The following is a 13,237-nucleotide window of genomic DNA, read 5'->3' as shown; positions in this document are numbered from 1 at the left end:
CGGAGCTCTAGCGGGTTCAACATGTGAGTGTAAGAAGCGGATATTCAACTTGTTTTTTACTGTGACGACAGATATGAATTCTCGAAGAGTTCCTCACTGTTTAAATCACTTTGTACAAACTATGTGCATTGTGACGCTTGGCACATTTCTCATGTTCAAGTGGCCATGTTTCCAGGTCACGTGACCGCAATTGTGCGTCCTTATTGGTCCTCTTCTTCTTTAGCTATTTTCATTGGCGGTCGTTGGATAACTTGAGGAGCGCAGCAGCGCCACCTGCTGCAGTGAGACTGAACGAACAAGATCCTCGATGTGACTGAATTTGAATGTGTTGTGTAAAACTACTGCAGTTAATTATTGTCACCGTGGTAGATTACTAATGAGTAACAAAGAGATGAAGTATGTAATAAACTAAGTGTTCTCCACTGGTTGGGAATATAAAGGATCACGTGATTAATACACAAACATAACAGGAGACTGAAGGCCTCATTTGATTTGACAACACATTGATAAACACTGACATCCTCCTCATGTTTTCTGAGATCATTTTGCTCCTTTGAACAGATCGTAGCTAAATGTTGACATTTCCTTCGTGAAGCTGCGGTGAACGCTCTGAGCTGTGGCAGAGAAGAACTGACTTTTCCTTTCCTCCCATGATCCTCAGCTGATCTCTTCAGTCCCTCCAGCTTTCCTCCCTGATGCCACTAAAGCCACCTGACCGTAGTCGTCACGAGTCCCATCGCTCCCCAGAAGAACTCCTCTAACGTGTGCTGATGGTCCGTTTGAGTCTCGGCCTCCCGCTTCCCTCTAACAGTGAGTGTTGGACTTCTGTCTGATCATGTACACGGTCCTTTTTATTGAATCTCAGTTTTACAAAGTAAATTTGTTAAATACCCCAAGATAAAAAAATTTTTTTTAAAACAACCTGAAAGGCGCTTTAAGAAAGTTTTATTAGAAACAGCTTCAGTTGTATAAATGTCACATGTTGAACATAGTTCATTGTGAAGTTTAACAAACTCTACCAGAACTCAGCAACAGCAGATCAGATGACCTGAATCCTCACAGAAAGGTGTGTGTGTGTGTGTGTGTGTGTGTGTGTGGGGGGGGGGGGGGCTGTTTAAAAGGCGTGATGCAGGCGTGTTCAGGCAGCGGTGGAGAACACAAGAGGAGTTTCTTGTCAGGAGTCCTCCTTCTCCTGAAACCTACAACAGAAGTCATGAGGATCAGATACGGACACACACACACACACACACACACACACACACACACACACACACACACACACACACACACACACACACACACACACACACAGACACACACACACACACACACACACACACACACACACACACACACACACACACACACACACACACACACACACACACAGAGTGTGGTTACCTGCAGTGGATGCAGGTGAAGAAGACAGTCTGTCCTTCGTCTGCTGATCTCATCTGTCTGGCGTGATAAACCATCCCTTCTTTATGACAGCGAGGGCAGCGACGGTCAATCTACAAGGACAACAGGAGTGATTCATCATCTGTCTGTCTGATGACTAACAGACAGACAGGTTGACAGACAGACAAGTTGACAGATAGACAGACAGACAGACAGACAGCTCTTCTCACCGCAGGACCCTTCAGCTCAGAGTCGTCTCCGGCTCCCAGAGAAACTGACGACTGTTCCAGCGGGTTGAAAACGACTGTTGAGCAGATCTTCTGACTGGAGAACTCTGGAACCATGAAAACATGAAACCATGAAGATAATGAAAACATGAAGATAATGAATCCATGAAAACATGAAACCATGAAGATAATGAATCCATGAAGATAATGAATCCATGAAGATAATGAAAACATGAAGATAATGAATCCATGAAGATAATGAATCCATGAAGATAATGAAAACATGAAGATAATGAATCCATGAAGATAATGAATCCATGAAGATAATGAAAACATGAAGATAATGAATCCATGAAAACATGAAACCATGAAGATAATGAATCCATGAAGATAATGAATCCATGAAGATAATGAAAACATGAAGATAATGAATCCATGAAAACATGAAACCATGAAGATAATGAATCCATGAAGATAATGAATCCATGAAGATAATGAAAACATGAAGATAATGAAAACATGAAGATAATGAATCCATGAAAACATGAAACCATGAAGATAATGAATCCATGAAGATAATGAATCCATGAAGATAATGAAAACATGAAGATAATGAAAACATGAAGATAATGAATCCATGAAAACATGAAACCATGAAGATAATGAATCCATGAAGATAATGAATCCATGAAGATAATGAAAACATGAAGATAATGAATCCATGAAAACATGAAAACATGAAGATAATGAAAACATGAAGATAATGAAACCATGAAAACATGAAACCATGAAGATAATGAAACCATGAAGATAATGAAACCATGAAGATAATGAAACCATGAAAACATGAATCCATGAAGATAATGAATCCATGAAACCATGAAGATAATGAAACCATGAAACCATGAAGATAATGAATCCATGAAAACATGAAACCATGAAGATAATGAAACCATGAAGATAATGAATCCATGAAAACATGAAACCATGAAGATAATGAAACCATGAAGATAATGAAACCATGAAGATAATGAATCCATGAAAACATGAAACCATGAAGATAATGAAACCATGAAGATAATGAATCCATGAAAACATGAAACCATGAAGATAATTCCCTCTCACCTCCCCCTCCCCCTCCCTCTCACCTGTGACCGGGATCTTGTTGGAGCACCTGGGGCAGCTGACCCTTGCTTTGACTCCCGGAAGCGGAAGGACGTTCCCACATTGCGGGCAGAAGTTCGGATCTCTTCCGAAACAGGACATCTGAGAGGAGCAGGACGGTCCCGCAGCCTGAGGGCGCTTTTAACAGGCGGGTTTTAGGACTGACCTTCCGAACGAAATCAAAACACATCGACATGCTCGTTTTATTCATTTATCTATTTTAATTCAAAGTTGTTTATATCGTTCTCACAGTTCACAGAACAACTCGTCTGAGTCCAACAGAACCTGAGAACATCCCGAGTCGACCACCTTTACCGGGTCGAGTCGACCACCTTTACCGGGTCGAGTCGACCACCTTTACCGGGTCGAACCGACCACCTTTACCGGGTCGAACCGACCACCTTTACCGGGTCGAGTCGACCACCTTTACCGGGTCGAACCGACAGGATCAGACAACAGGTCGATAAGAGCGAGCACGTGACAGAACAACTGACCCGTTAAGTCTGCATCCGTTAACGGCCGTTATCATGAAGAACAGTGACGACATCAGTTTAAAAACCGACTGTCGTTATTTACCTGGTTAACGTGTGATAACAATCCGCCGTCTACACGCAAACCGTCTGCGCCTTTAAGTTGTCCATCCGCACGGCTTCACCCCGCCGGTCCTGCAGCGCTCTCTGTCGCAGGCTCTGACGTCACTGTGACGCTGCAACGTCAGCGCCTTACTTTGAACAGCCGACACAACAGCACCGATACAAGTGGATGTTACATGTACAGGCTCGGTGTTGAACCGTGTTGGTATGACGAGCTGCTGGTCCGCCCGGGTCGGGTCGGGTCGGGTCGGGTCGGGTTGGGTCGGGACAAAAACAAACCATTCATCAATTTCCACACATTCAGTCACATGAATCATTCTCCTGTCCACACATCAAACCCGTGGTGTGTGTGTGTGTGTGTGTGTGTGTGTGTGAGAGTGTGTGTGTGTGTGTGTGTGTGTGTGTGTGTGTGTGTGTGTGTGTGTGTGTGTGTGTGTGTGTGTGTGTGTGTGTGTGTGTGTGTGTGTGTGTGTGTGTGTGTGTGTGTGTGTGTGTGTGTGTGAGACATTCTGTAAAATGAAATGTTTTATTTCTGTGTTTGTTCAGGTTTGATTTTGATAGTTTGATGGAGCAGAACTGATTCCTGCTGTAGATTAAATCTCTTCGTCTTCACTGTTATTATCAGCAAACACACAACAGTGACGTGTCAGCACTTTGTGTCTTTAACACAACACACCGATGTAGTCACACTTTAAACTGTCACTCAGACAGGAGGAACCAGAGGAGTCAGAGGAACCAGAGGAGCCAGAGGAACCAGAGGAGCCAGAGGAGTCAGAGGAACCAGAGGAACCAGAGGAGCCAGAGGAGTCAGAGGAACCAGAGGAGTCAGAGGAACCAGAGGAACCAGAGGAGCCAGAGGAACCAGAGGAACCAGAGGAGTCAGAGGAACCAGAGGAACCAGAGGAACCAGAGGAGCCAGAGGAGTCAGAGGAACCAGAGGAACCAGAGGAGCCAGAGGAGTCAGAGGAACCAGAGGAGTCAGAGGAACCAGAGGAACCAGAGGAGACAGAGGAACCAGAGGAGTCAGAGGAACCAGAGGTGTACAGTGACTGCTGGCTGGAAGAACACCTGTCTGGGTCACTAGGGGGCGCTGTCGAGGCTGCAACACCACAAAACCTTGTTCTCTCCACATGTTCTGTCCCTGTGGACAAACATGGAGTCATGGTGGACATCAATGAAGAGAGACGCCTTCACAGGGGGACAGATATCAAAATAGTAGATTTTATTTATAATGTATTAAAGTTAGAAACACGTCAGGCAGTGGTTTACATCAGCCTACAGAGATGGACTCTCCTCCCACACATCACTACAGTACAGATAACCAGCCCTGTCCACAGGGTGCCTTCAACACACCTGACCGCACGTCATGTGACCACCGGCTGCTCTTCATCACAGCTCCAGACGTCATGTGACCACCGGCTGCTCTTCATCACAGCTCCAGGTGACCACTTTACAATCAGAGTTTCATCCTTCATATCAACATCTTCCTTCGCAGCTCCCAGAGGAGCAGGATGAAGGTCAGACCACCTCTTCATCACTTAGAAATTAACAATGAACTGTTCTATCAAGCTGTACTTTTCCTTTAAATCACATGATGATGTCATGTAGAAGTCTGAGGACCTTCATCAGAGGCCTGTGACTTGATGTATGGACTGCTCAGCTCTGCTACTTCCTCCGTCCACTCCTCTTCCTCTTCTTCTTGGACAGAAACAGGAAGTGAATCTTTCAGATTCATCACAATAAAACGACAGCGTTTCCTGTCAGCTGGTGCAGATTCAGACGTTCTGCTGCGTGTGATCACTGCTGATAATGACATGATATTCTGCTGCAGACGTCCGACTGTCACGTGACGTCTACATTTGGCCGGTTAATCACAGGAATAAAAAAATACATCAAACAAAATGGGCCCAGAAAGAAGGCACGTGGCCGACCTGTTTGAAACAGTGTGAGGGTGGACTGTCCTGCAGGGCGAGCCGGACCTCCTGGTGCTGATGAAGCTCTGCTGGGCGGTTCCTCCTCGTGTCAGCGGTTCTCTTTGGTCTGAGAGGGTGTTCCTCTGAGGAAGGCTGTCCCTCGTCATCACCGTCCACTCACTCCGCGTGGAGGAGCTCTCAGCTCCAGCTGACGTCGTAGCGCGTCCAGCCCTCCGGCGGCGCCAGGAACACCCTCCGACCGCGGTACAGGAAGCTCACCACGCCCCGGTAACCTGTACGAGGAACTCCCGACTTCAGGTCGTCCATCACCCCCAGGTTTCGAGCGAACACTTTGAAACTGTCCCTGCTGGAGTACTGCACCCTGTACGGGCCCGGGCCTCTGAGCCCGCCGGCCTGCTGCAGGTCCTCCATCTTCACCAGGGGGGCGCTATAAACCTCTCCGATAAACCTCTCCTCATACTTGTCTTTCAGCAAATAAGACAAATCATGTTTGGTAAAAGGCACAAATTCAGTGTTGAGCTTAATGTAGCGAAGGTACTGGTCAAAGAACTGACCTAAACTGACACCTTTCCGGCCGAACGTGATCGTCCGGGAGATTTCGGGCCGGATGCAGGAGCGGTCCTTCCGCTGCTCCGGCTGACGCATCCAGTCGTCCCAGAAGGCCGACGGCCATTTGGGTTCCAGTTCGGCCCACATCTCTTTGAGCAGCATCCAGCCCAGACCGGGGAAGAAGTCCGTCCTGTAGAGCAGCTCGGCTTTGGACGGGTCCACCAAGGCGTCTCTGCCGTTGTCGTTCCAGGCAGACACGCACCACAGGCTGGGGTCCGAGTGCAGGATGGGGTACAGGGCCCGGAAATACTCAAAGAAGTCCGGCGCCACCTGATGGAGAGCAGAGACACAGCGGTGAGAGATCCAGTTCACACGTCACAGGAACACATCAACAGTCAGTTTAAAGTCTCTGTTCATCAACAGTACAGCCTGTTCACATACAAACACAGCGGCCTTAAAGAGGCTTCACTCTAAGCCCCGCCCCCAGACTGACAGGATGGTGCTGACTGATGATGTCACCACATGGATGTAAACAACCGGCCTTTAAAGGATCCGCCCACTTTACTACAACATGGCTCCTGTTTGTTCAGTGTCAGACTGTATTTATGTTAAAACTAATAATACTGTAGTCACCACGGTAACAGCAGAGGTCTGAGGTCACAGCTGAAGCAGGAAGTTGGTGGAACTATGATAGATGTTTCCCGTTTCTTTCTCCTGGCTGAGCTGGAGGTCAGTTTCCCGGCAGAGAGGACAAACAGGTTCTTCCTGACAGACGTGACGAGGACGCGCTGATAAACTGTCCTGACTTCTGCTTTTTTTCCTATGAAGTTGAAAACTGACAGCCTTCCTGTGCATGCTCCAGGGAAAAAAAAAAAGGGCTGGTGTCAGTGGGGGCGGAGCTCTCCACCCTCTGCCCTCCTGGAAGCTCCGCCTCCTTTGTTCCTTGTGCTGTCTGAACACATCTGGATTTTATTGCTGACATCAGAGCACTTGTTTCTTCATTGTTCCCAAATTAGTTGGATTTAAAGACCTTTACCCAGCAGACTTTAAGAAGTTTTAATGAGTCCAAATGCTGATCTGATGAAAACAGAAGAGTTCAAGTCTACGATGTTCATGTATAACATTTATTTTAGGGTTTTATTGCACTTTTGTTTCACCTAATGTAACATAACAAGTCCTTATTGTGGTCAGCTGGAGGAGCGTTGCTTCCAGTGATCCAACATGAGATCACTGGTGGCGGAGGGTTGATGAACTTTGATCTGCTCCGATGACAGAGCAGCCGGAGAGTCTCTGTGCGGTCAGAAAAGAGGAAAACAGCAGAGAATATTTTACATAAGTGAAGCCAGACTTTCCGTCCACGCTGGCAGAAGAAGTGCTGATTTACAGGGAACACTACTTCCTCCTCCAGCTCAGAGTCACGCTGAGTTTCACCACCACACATTCACTGATGGTTCATCTGCTGCTGGAAGGAGGAGTCGCTCATCAGCACCACCGCCCTTCAGTCTGTCCTGTCTCTCTGTGAGGAGGCCTGTTTGAGCCTTTGATTGACACCGACGGGGAACCAATAGAAACAGCGGTGCTGTCGACGTGTTGCTGCAGTCACACTTCTCCGTCAGCTGCTCGCTCCAACGCTCTCCTACAGACGACTGTAAACACCTCCGACTAAAAACCACAGCAGCAGGAAGCAGCTGGCTTCAGCTGAACAGGTGCACGGACGGACACTCTGTTTGGTAAGAACTCTGTTCACCTCAGGTGGTGAGGAAACGGATGTCGGAGCACAGCTGCTTTCAGGGTGTGATTAGCCTAGCTTAGCATAAAGACAGGAAGCAGAGGGAACAGCTAGCTGTGTGCCGAGAGGCAAAACACACCAACACGGCATTAATGTGTGTAATAGCAGAGATGATTGACAGCTGCTGTTCATCCAGAAACAAACTGCTGTTTTCAGATCTTTGTGATCCAACCTGCTGACTAGTAGCTGTCGATCAATCTCCACCGCACCAACAGACGACATTTGACTTAATGGGTATCAGTGCACCATTAGTGTATCAATGAGTGACGGCCACATAGTGACCTCTGACCCCCAAATTCTATTTTTCAGCATTTAAATGCACTCTCTAACATTTTAAAAACATCTTTTCTTTTAAAAAGATGTTTTAAAAACAAAGTATTTCCTATTTGGTCTCCTGCTGCTCAGGCGGAGGCTGAGATTATTTCTCCATGTTAAAATGTAATTTCAAGGTTTTGACAACAACAGATAAAAAAAACCATTTCAGTGTTTTAAAAAGCTTCCACAGACCTCCTCAGGTATGACATCATCATGTTCACACCAAACGCAAAGCCAACGTTCGCCTTGCGTTACTCGCGTGAGTACGAATGCTCGAGTCCGTTCACGTCACGTTGTCAGTAAACTCTGTTAGCTGTTAGCGGCGTCGGGCCTTTGGACTCTGCAGTCTGACCTCAGTGACCCATCTGATCCCAAACCTGCTCCACATCCGTCTGGGAGTTGCCGTGTGACCCGTCGGTCTGGTGAGAACCAGGATCCAGATGTGTGAGCTACTCACCTCCAGGTCGTCCTCCACAATGACCACGGTGGACTGGGAGAAGGTGTTAAACACCTGGTTCAGGGCCCAGCGGTAGTGCCGTGCGATCTTGTAGTAGCCCTGGAACTTGCGGTGCTCCGGCCGGACTCGGATGTCGGACAGGTCCGGCTGTCTGATGTGCGTCACCTGATCTCCGTATGAGCCAATCGCGCGAGCCGTCTCGGCGTGGCCGCAGTCCTGGCTGACGATGATGGGGTAAAGTTCTGCAGAGGGCCGGTACTGTATGAGTCGGTCCAGGCTGCGTTTCACCGTCACTCTGTCGCAGGCGATGACGAGGATGGGGATGACCACGTCGGAGCCGGAGAGGGACGGCGGCACCTTCTCCGTCAGGCTCTCCTTCACGTCGTCGGCCCGGCGCTGCTCCGAATGGGAGCCTGGAGCTCCTCCGCGACCCGGTTCCTGTGTGGTTCTGAGCCCGGCCTGGTCCTGGACGTCCATGCTGTGTTTGAGAGGAGCGGGAGTTTTGGGCGGCTGCCGCACCGACTCTTCTTTGACCTCCTTCACGTCGTCCGTCTCTCTCTTGCCGACGTCTTTCTGCCGAGCCCATTCCGCTCGGTGACTTTCAATCTGCTTCAGCAGCTTCTTCTGGGTCTCCAGCTGGACCTCCACCTCCTCCGCCAGCCGGATCACCTCCCCGGCCAGGTTCACCCGGCCTCCCTTCCCTTTGCCCAGGCCCCACTCCTCCTTCCCTCCCGGTTCGGCTCCTCCGCCCTCCCCGAGGCGGCCGATGGGAGGCCGACCCCACAGATACAGAAGAAGCAAAGCATTCCAGGCGACGAACAGGAAAGCACTGCATAGGATAAGAGAACCTTTCTTGCGAACCATGGCCCACTGACAGGACGAGGGACGGGTGGTGGGGAACAGGTGCTGGACCAGAGGGAGTCCTACGGGTGTAATCTCAGAGGGGCAGCGACTTCATTACGTCACATTATAATGATTTCATCCTGCGTTCTGGTGTCGGGAGGACGGTCCAGTTCACAAAGGATTCACATGACGTCCCCGTGGACCGACAGCTTTCCATGAACTCCCACAGAGACGTCCGGCGAGCTGAGGAGGAGCCGGCGGTGAAGAAGAGGGGAGGTGGGGTCACGGTGGGTCGAGGGAGTGACTCTCTCTGACGTTACCCTTCAGCCATCATCCTGAAACAGAGCAGCAAGACAAACTGTCAGCTCATCACATGTCCAGACAGCCGCTGGTCCTGTGAGGATCAAAAGAAGGTGTAGTGACAGTCAAACATGTCGGTGCCGGACGGATCCGTCACAGGACCCCAGAGAGCAGCGCTCACTGAGTGGAGGACCGTTTCATCAGATCAGCACCGTTCACACATTCATGTAGTTTGTGCCAGAGTCAAATTAAACTCTGCAGCTGTTCAACCTGTCAATCACTCGTCACCTTTCAGAGCACATTTATGATGTAAACGTCTGCTTTTATTCAGGAACACTGTAATCTGGATATTTCAGACAAACTGCCACAGAACGTCAGCTGTGTGCAGTGAGAAATGATTATGGATATTCTCTCTACATTTTATCGTCGCAACGTTCAAGCCAGTTGACAGAAAACAGTCTGAACTTATTTCAAATAAACTGGTGACTGAATTTCTCTCCTGCAGAGCTGAATAACACCAACAGGTCTGGTGCTGATCAGCTGACTCGGCTCCTTATCTTGTTTACCTGTTCTTTATCTTCTGGACTCTGGATGGATGTTTTTACTTCATATGTAACTTTTACAGAAACATCTGAGGATTTTTCCAAAGTACAAAAAGAGACAAAAAAAAAAAATCAGCTCTAAAATCTCTTAAACTAAAGTTTGTTCCACAAACTACGTACAAGATCCAGAGAACCTCCAGCAGGGGGCTCAGAGGGGGTAAAAACAGGAACACCCCCCCCTTCATCTGTTTAATATCAAACAGCTCGTTGTTCTTCCCTCAGGTCTGATTGGAGTGTAATCCTGTTTAATCACAGAGCGTTTAAGGAGACGTGGTCACTTTATGGACGACTCAAACACACAGAGATCCAACACGTCGCGCTTCACCCATCCTCCGTGATCGGTAGGTTTCTCTTCCTCCATTACAACATGAGGACATGACTCGCTGCTCTCCACTGAAGACCACACAGACACGCCATCTTCCTAAAGAAAGGGGACTCGGTCACCGATGGGAAATGTTTGAAAGCTGACACTGAGCATCACTCTCTGAAACGGTCCAACGGTGATGTTAAACTTCAGTGACTAACCAGGAGGACACGAACACACTGATGTCCCATAAAACCAGCAAAGTCTCAGCGCCGAGCACCAACCTGCAGCTACCTGACAACTGATTAAAGAAATGTGGGGAGGTGGAGGTCACACCGACTCCTCCTCAGCATTAGAAACACCTAAACCACTTAGTGCTGATAAATATAGATCCACAGTAATCCTGTAAGGAGGATGTTTGACTACAGAACCAGGAAGACAGTCAGCTCTCCAGGTGATTAATGTCAAAGCTGTTTATCTCTCACACACACACACACACACACACACACACACACACACATATATATATACACACACGCGAGCACACACACACGCACACACACCTTCACGTGTTTGTCCCAGAGCAGACTGTTTAAGGAGTGACAAACAGCTGAGGTCAGAGTTCAGATCCACCAGAACAAACAACAGAACCTTCACAGCTTAATATTTAACTCTTCTTAATGTCAACAAGGATTTATGAGATGATGATTAAACTGGTTTTAAACAGCTGGATGTTCTCCGACCACCACACACACACCTGATGTGGTCACTGCATTAACTTGTTTTTACCTGCCTCACTTCACTCATGTTAGAAGTTCATGAACTCTGGATTCAAACAAAGAAAAGGTCAACAAACCTGGATGAAGGTCAAGCAAGGAACAGAGTTCACCCTCCACACAGACCAGGTTAGTTCCAGTACCGGGAGAAGAACCGGGTGAGACCCGGTCAGGGAGCTCCGAGTCCTCCGAGAGCAGAGAGACTGAATGAAGTCCAGAAACACCGACCCGACCTGCGGATCTGTCTGATTTAAACTGACCGGAGAGAAGGGGGGAGGAGGTGGGAGGAGAGGGGGCTGTTGCTCCCCTCACAAACCGCCCTCCCTCCCTCCCTCCCTCCCTCCAGCACACACCGGGAGCTGACGGCCGGTTCCTGCGGCAGGAACCGGGCCATGCGTCAGACCTTCCCGCCGAACCAGCGGCTCACATGCCGGCCAACAAGAGCCACGTCGGTGAGCTAACAGTGACCCAAACACAGCGGTCTGAACCCCGGTCTGAACACACGCAGGCGGCCCGGTCCGACCACCGGACACTCCGGTTCCTTCCTACCGGGACTTCATGACGACCGTCCCGGTGCCCCGCTAACCTCGTACGCTGACGTGCTGTTAGCTGGCTGGCTAACGCCGAGCAGCGGTCGGTCGGAGGCGGAGGCCGGCCTCACTCACCTCTCTCGTGTCGGTCTCAACGTCTGGCTCCGACCTGCATCTCCACACGGGCCGACACGAACCGAGGCCCATCCAGCTGCAGCTCCGACCGGCTAGCTGGCCAGCTAGCTGACGTTAGCTCGTCGAGCTTCGATGTCACATTCCCGACACATCTCCATGTTGCTCCCGGCGACTCCGGCACCGCCTGCACCGCCTGCACCGCCTCCGACCGGTCGTCTCCGCTGTTTATTGCAGCAGCAGCGGGCTCCGGTGTCTCCTCCGGTGTCTCCTCCGGTGTGTGCTCCTCCGGTGTGTGCTCCGCTGCCACAGCGGCACTGCGCAGGGACTAGTCCTCCTCCGGGCTGCTGCTCTCCGGCTGCCTCTCATGGAGGGTGACGGCACTTTTCATGTGACTACACAACGGCACTTCCGGGTTGTTGACTCGTTTACGGCCGCGCCGCGCCGAGCCGAGCCGAGCCGAAGACTTCTCCCGAACAGTTTCCCGGTCCGCCGCTGGTCACGAGCTGCACTTCCGTCCAGCTGCTCGTGTCGGAGACCGGGAGGATGAAGAGGTTCCGACTGGAGCAGCAGCGGTCCGGTTATCACGACTTTTAATCTCCGGTCGCGCTCTGAAAACGTCAGATCCTACACTTCCCATAATGCAACTCGATGGCATCGTTCATGACCGGTCAGCTGTTCCAGCGCTGTTGTAGATGAAGATGAAGATGAAGAACCATCCAGCACCTTGAGGAACATTGTGGATGAAAACAACTGACTGAAGCTGTGAAGCTCCACATTCCTCCAGCGGACACGCTGGTGCTTCTACTCTGTCCCGTCTGTTCTTAGCTTTTGTGCTTCTATTTTATTTATATACTGTATTTCCATTCTGTCTGTCTCAATGTGACTGACACATTTCTCTACCATCACTGTTGTTTTTATTGTCATGTTTATCTGGTGTACAGCACCGTTTCCACCAACGTTGGGATGCTGTGGAAAATGTAAATAAAACAATGTTTTATTTGCAAATCCCATAAACTCATATTTAACTGCAAATACACCAAAGACAAAATATCAAATGTTGAAGTGGAAAAAAAATATTGTTTTATGAAAAATATGTGCTTATTTTAAATTTAATGGCAGCAACACTCTCAAAAAAGTTGGAACAGGCTCAACGAAAGACTGGAAAAGTTGTGTAAAGATAAAAAACAACACCTGGTGGAACATCTGACAACTAGTTAAAAATAAACACAATCCTGTAGTGGAAATAAAAAATATGACAAAGGAGAGCCTGAACTGTTGAGCAGCTAAAATGATATCTTAGGCAATAATAGGACAACTTTTC

At 48.9% G+C, this 13,237-nt stretch overlaps 2 protein-coding genes across 3 annotated transcripts; both read right to left on the bottom strand.

Annotated features, from left to right (window-relative positions):
- Positions 1-920: 920 nt before the first annotated feature.
- On the bottom strand, positions 921-3,473 carry polr1h (RNA polymerase I subunit H). Its single transcript, XM_069720657.1, has 5 exons — positions 3,366-3,473; positions 2,774-2,955; positions 1,629-1,732; positions 1,402-1,511; positions 921-1,199 (listed from the first exon to the last, which is right to left on the bottom strand). Exons 2-5 carry the CDS (start codon positions 2,889-2,891, stop codon positions 1,175-1,177), a joined length of 357 nt encoding a protein of 118 aa, XP_069576758.1. The 5' UTR covers positions 2,892-2,955; positions 3,366-3,473; the 3' UTR covers positions 921-1,174.
- A 1,108-nt stretch (positions 3,474-4,581) lies between these two features.
- On the bottom strand, positions 4,582-12,003 carry mgat1b (alpha-1,3-mannosyl-glycoprotein 2-beta-N-acetylglucosaminyltransferase b). Of its 2 annotated transcripts, none has more exons than XM_069720637.1 (3): positions 11,917-12,003; positions 8,427-9,604; positions 4,582-6,195 (listed from the first exon to the last, which is right to left on the bottom strand). In XM_069720637.1, the coding sequence occupies exons 2-3, from the start codon at positions 9,288-9,290 to the stop codon at positions 5,494-5,496; spliced, it is 1,566 nt and encodes a 521-aa protein (XP_069576738.1). In that variant the 5' UTR covers positions 9,291-9,604; positions 11,917-12,003; the 3' UTR covers positions 4,582-5,493. The 2 variants fall into 2 exon arrangements, with proteins under 2 accessions (XP_069576738.1, XP_069576739.1); XM_069720638.1 differs by lacking the exon at positions 11,917-12,003 and adding an exon at positions 11,332-11,478.
- Positions 12,004-13,237: the final 1,234 nt, after the last annotated feature.

This window comes from Brachyistius frenatus, unplaced genomic scaffold (assembly GCF_029030835.1).
Source record: "Brachyistius frenatus isolate BFR_SWC_R1_liver_20210118 unplaced genomic scaffold, ASM2903083v1 Contig_245, whole genome shotgun sequence".
In the NCBI taxonomy this organism is placed as follows: Eukaryota; Metazoa; Chordata; class Actinopteri; family Embiotocidae; genus Brachyistius; species Brachyistius frenatus.
Note: the sequence above shows the minus strand (reverse complement) of the source record. Positions and strands in the feature narration are given on the sequence as shown.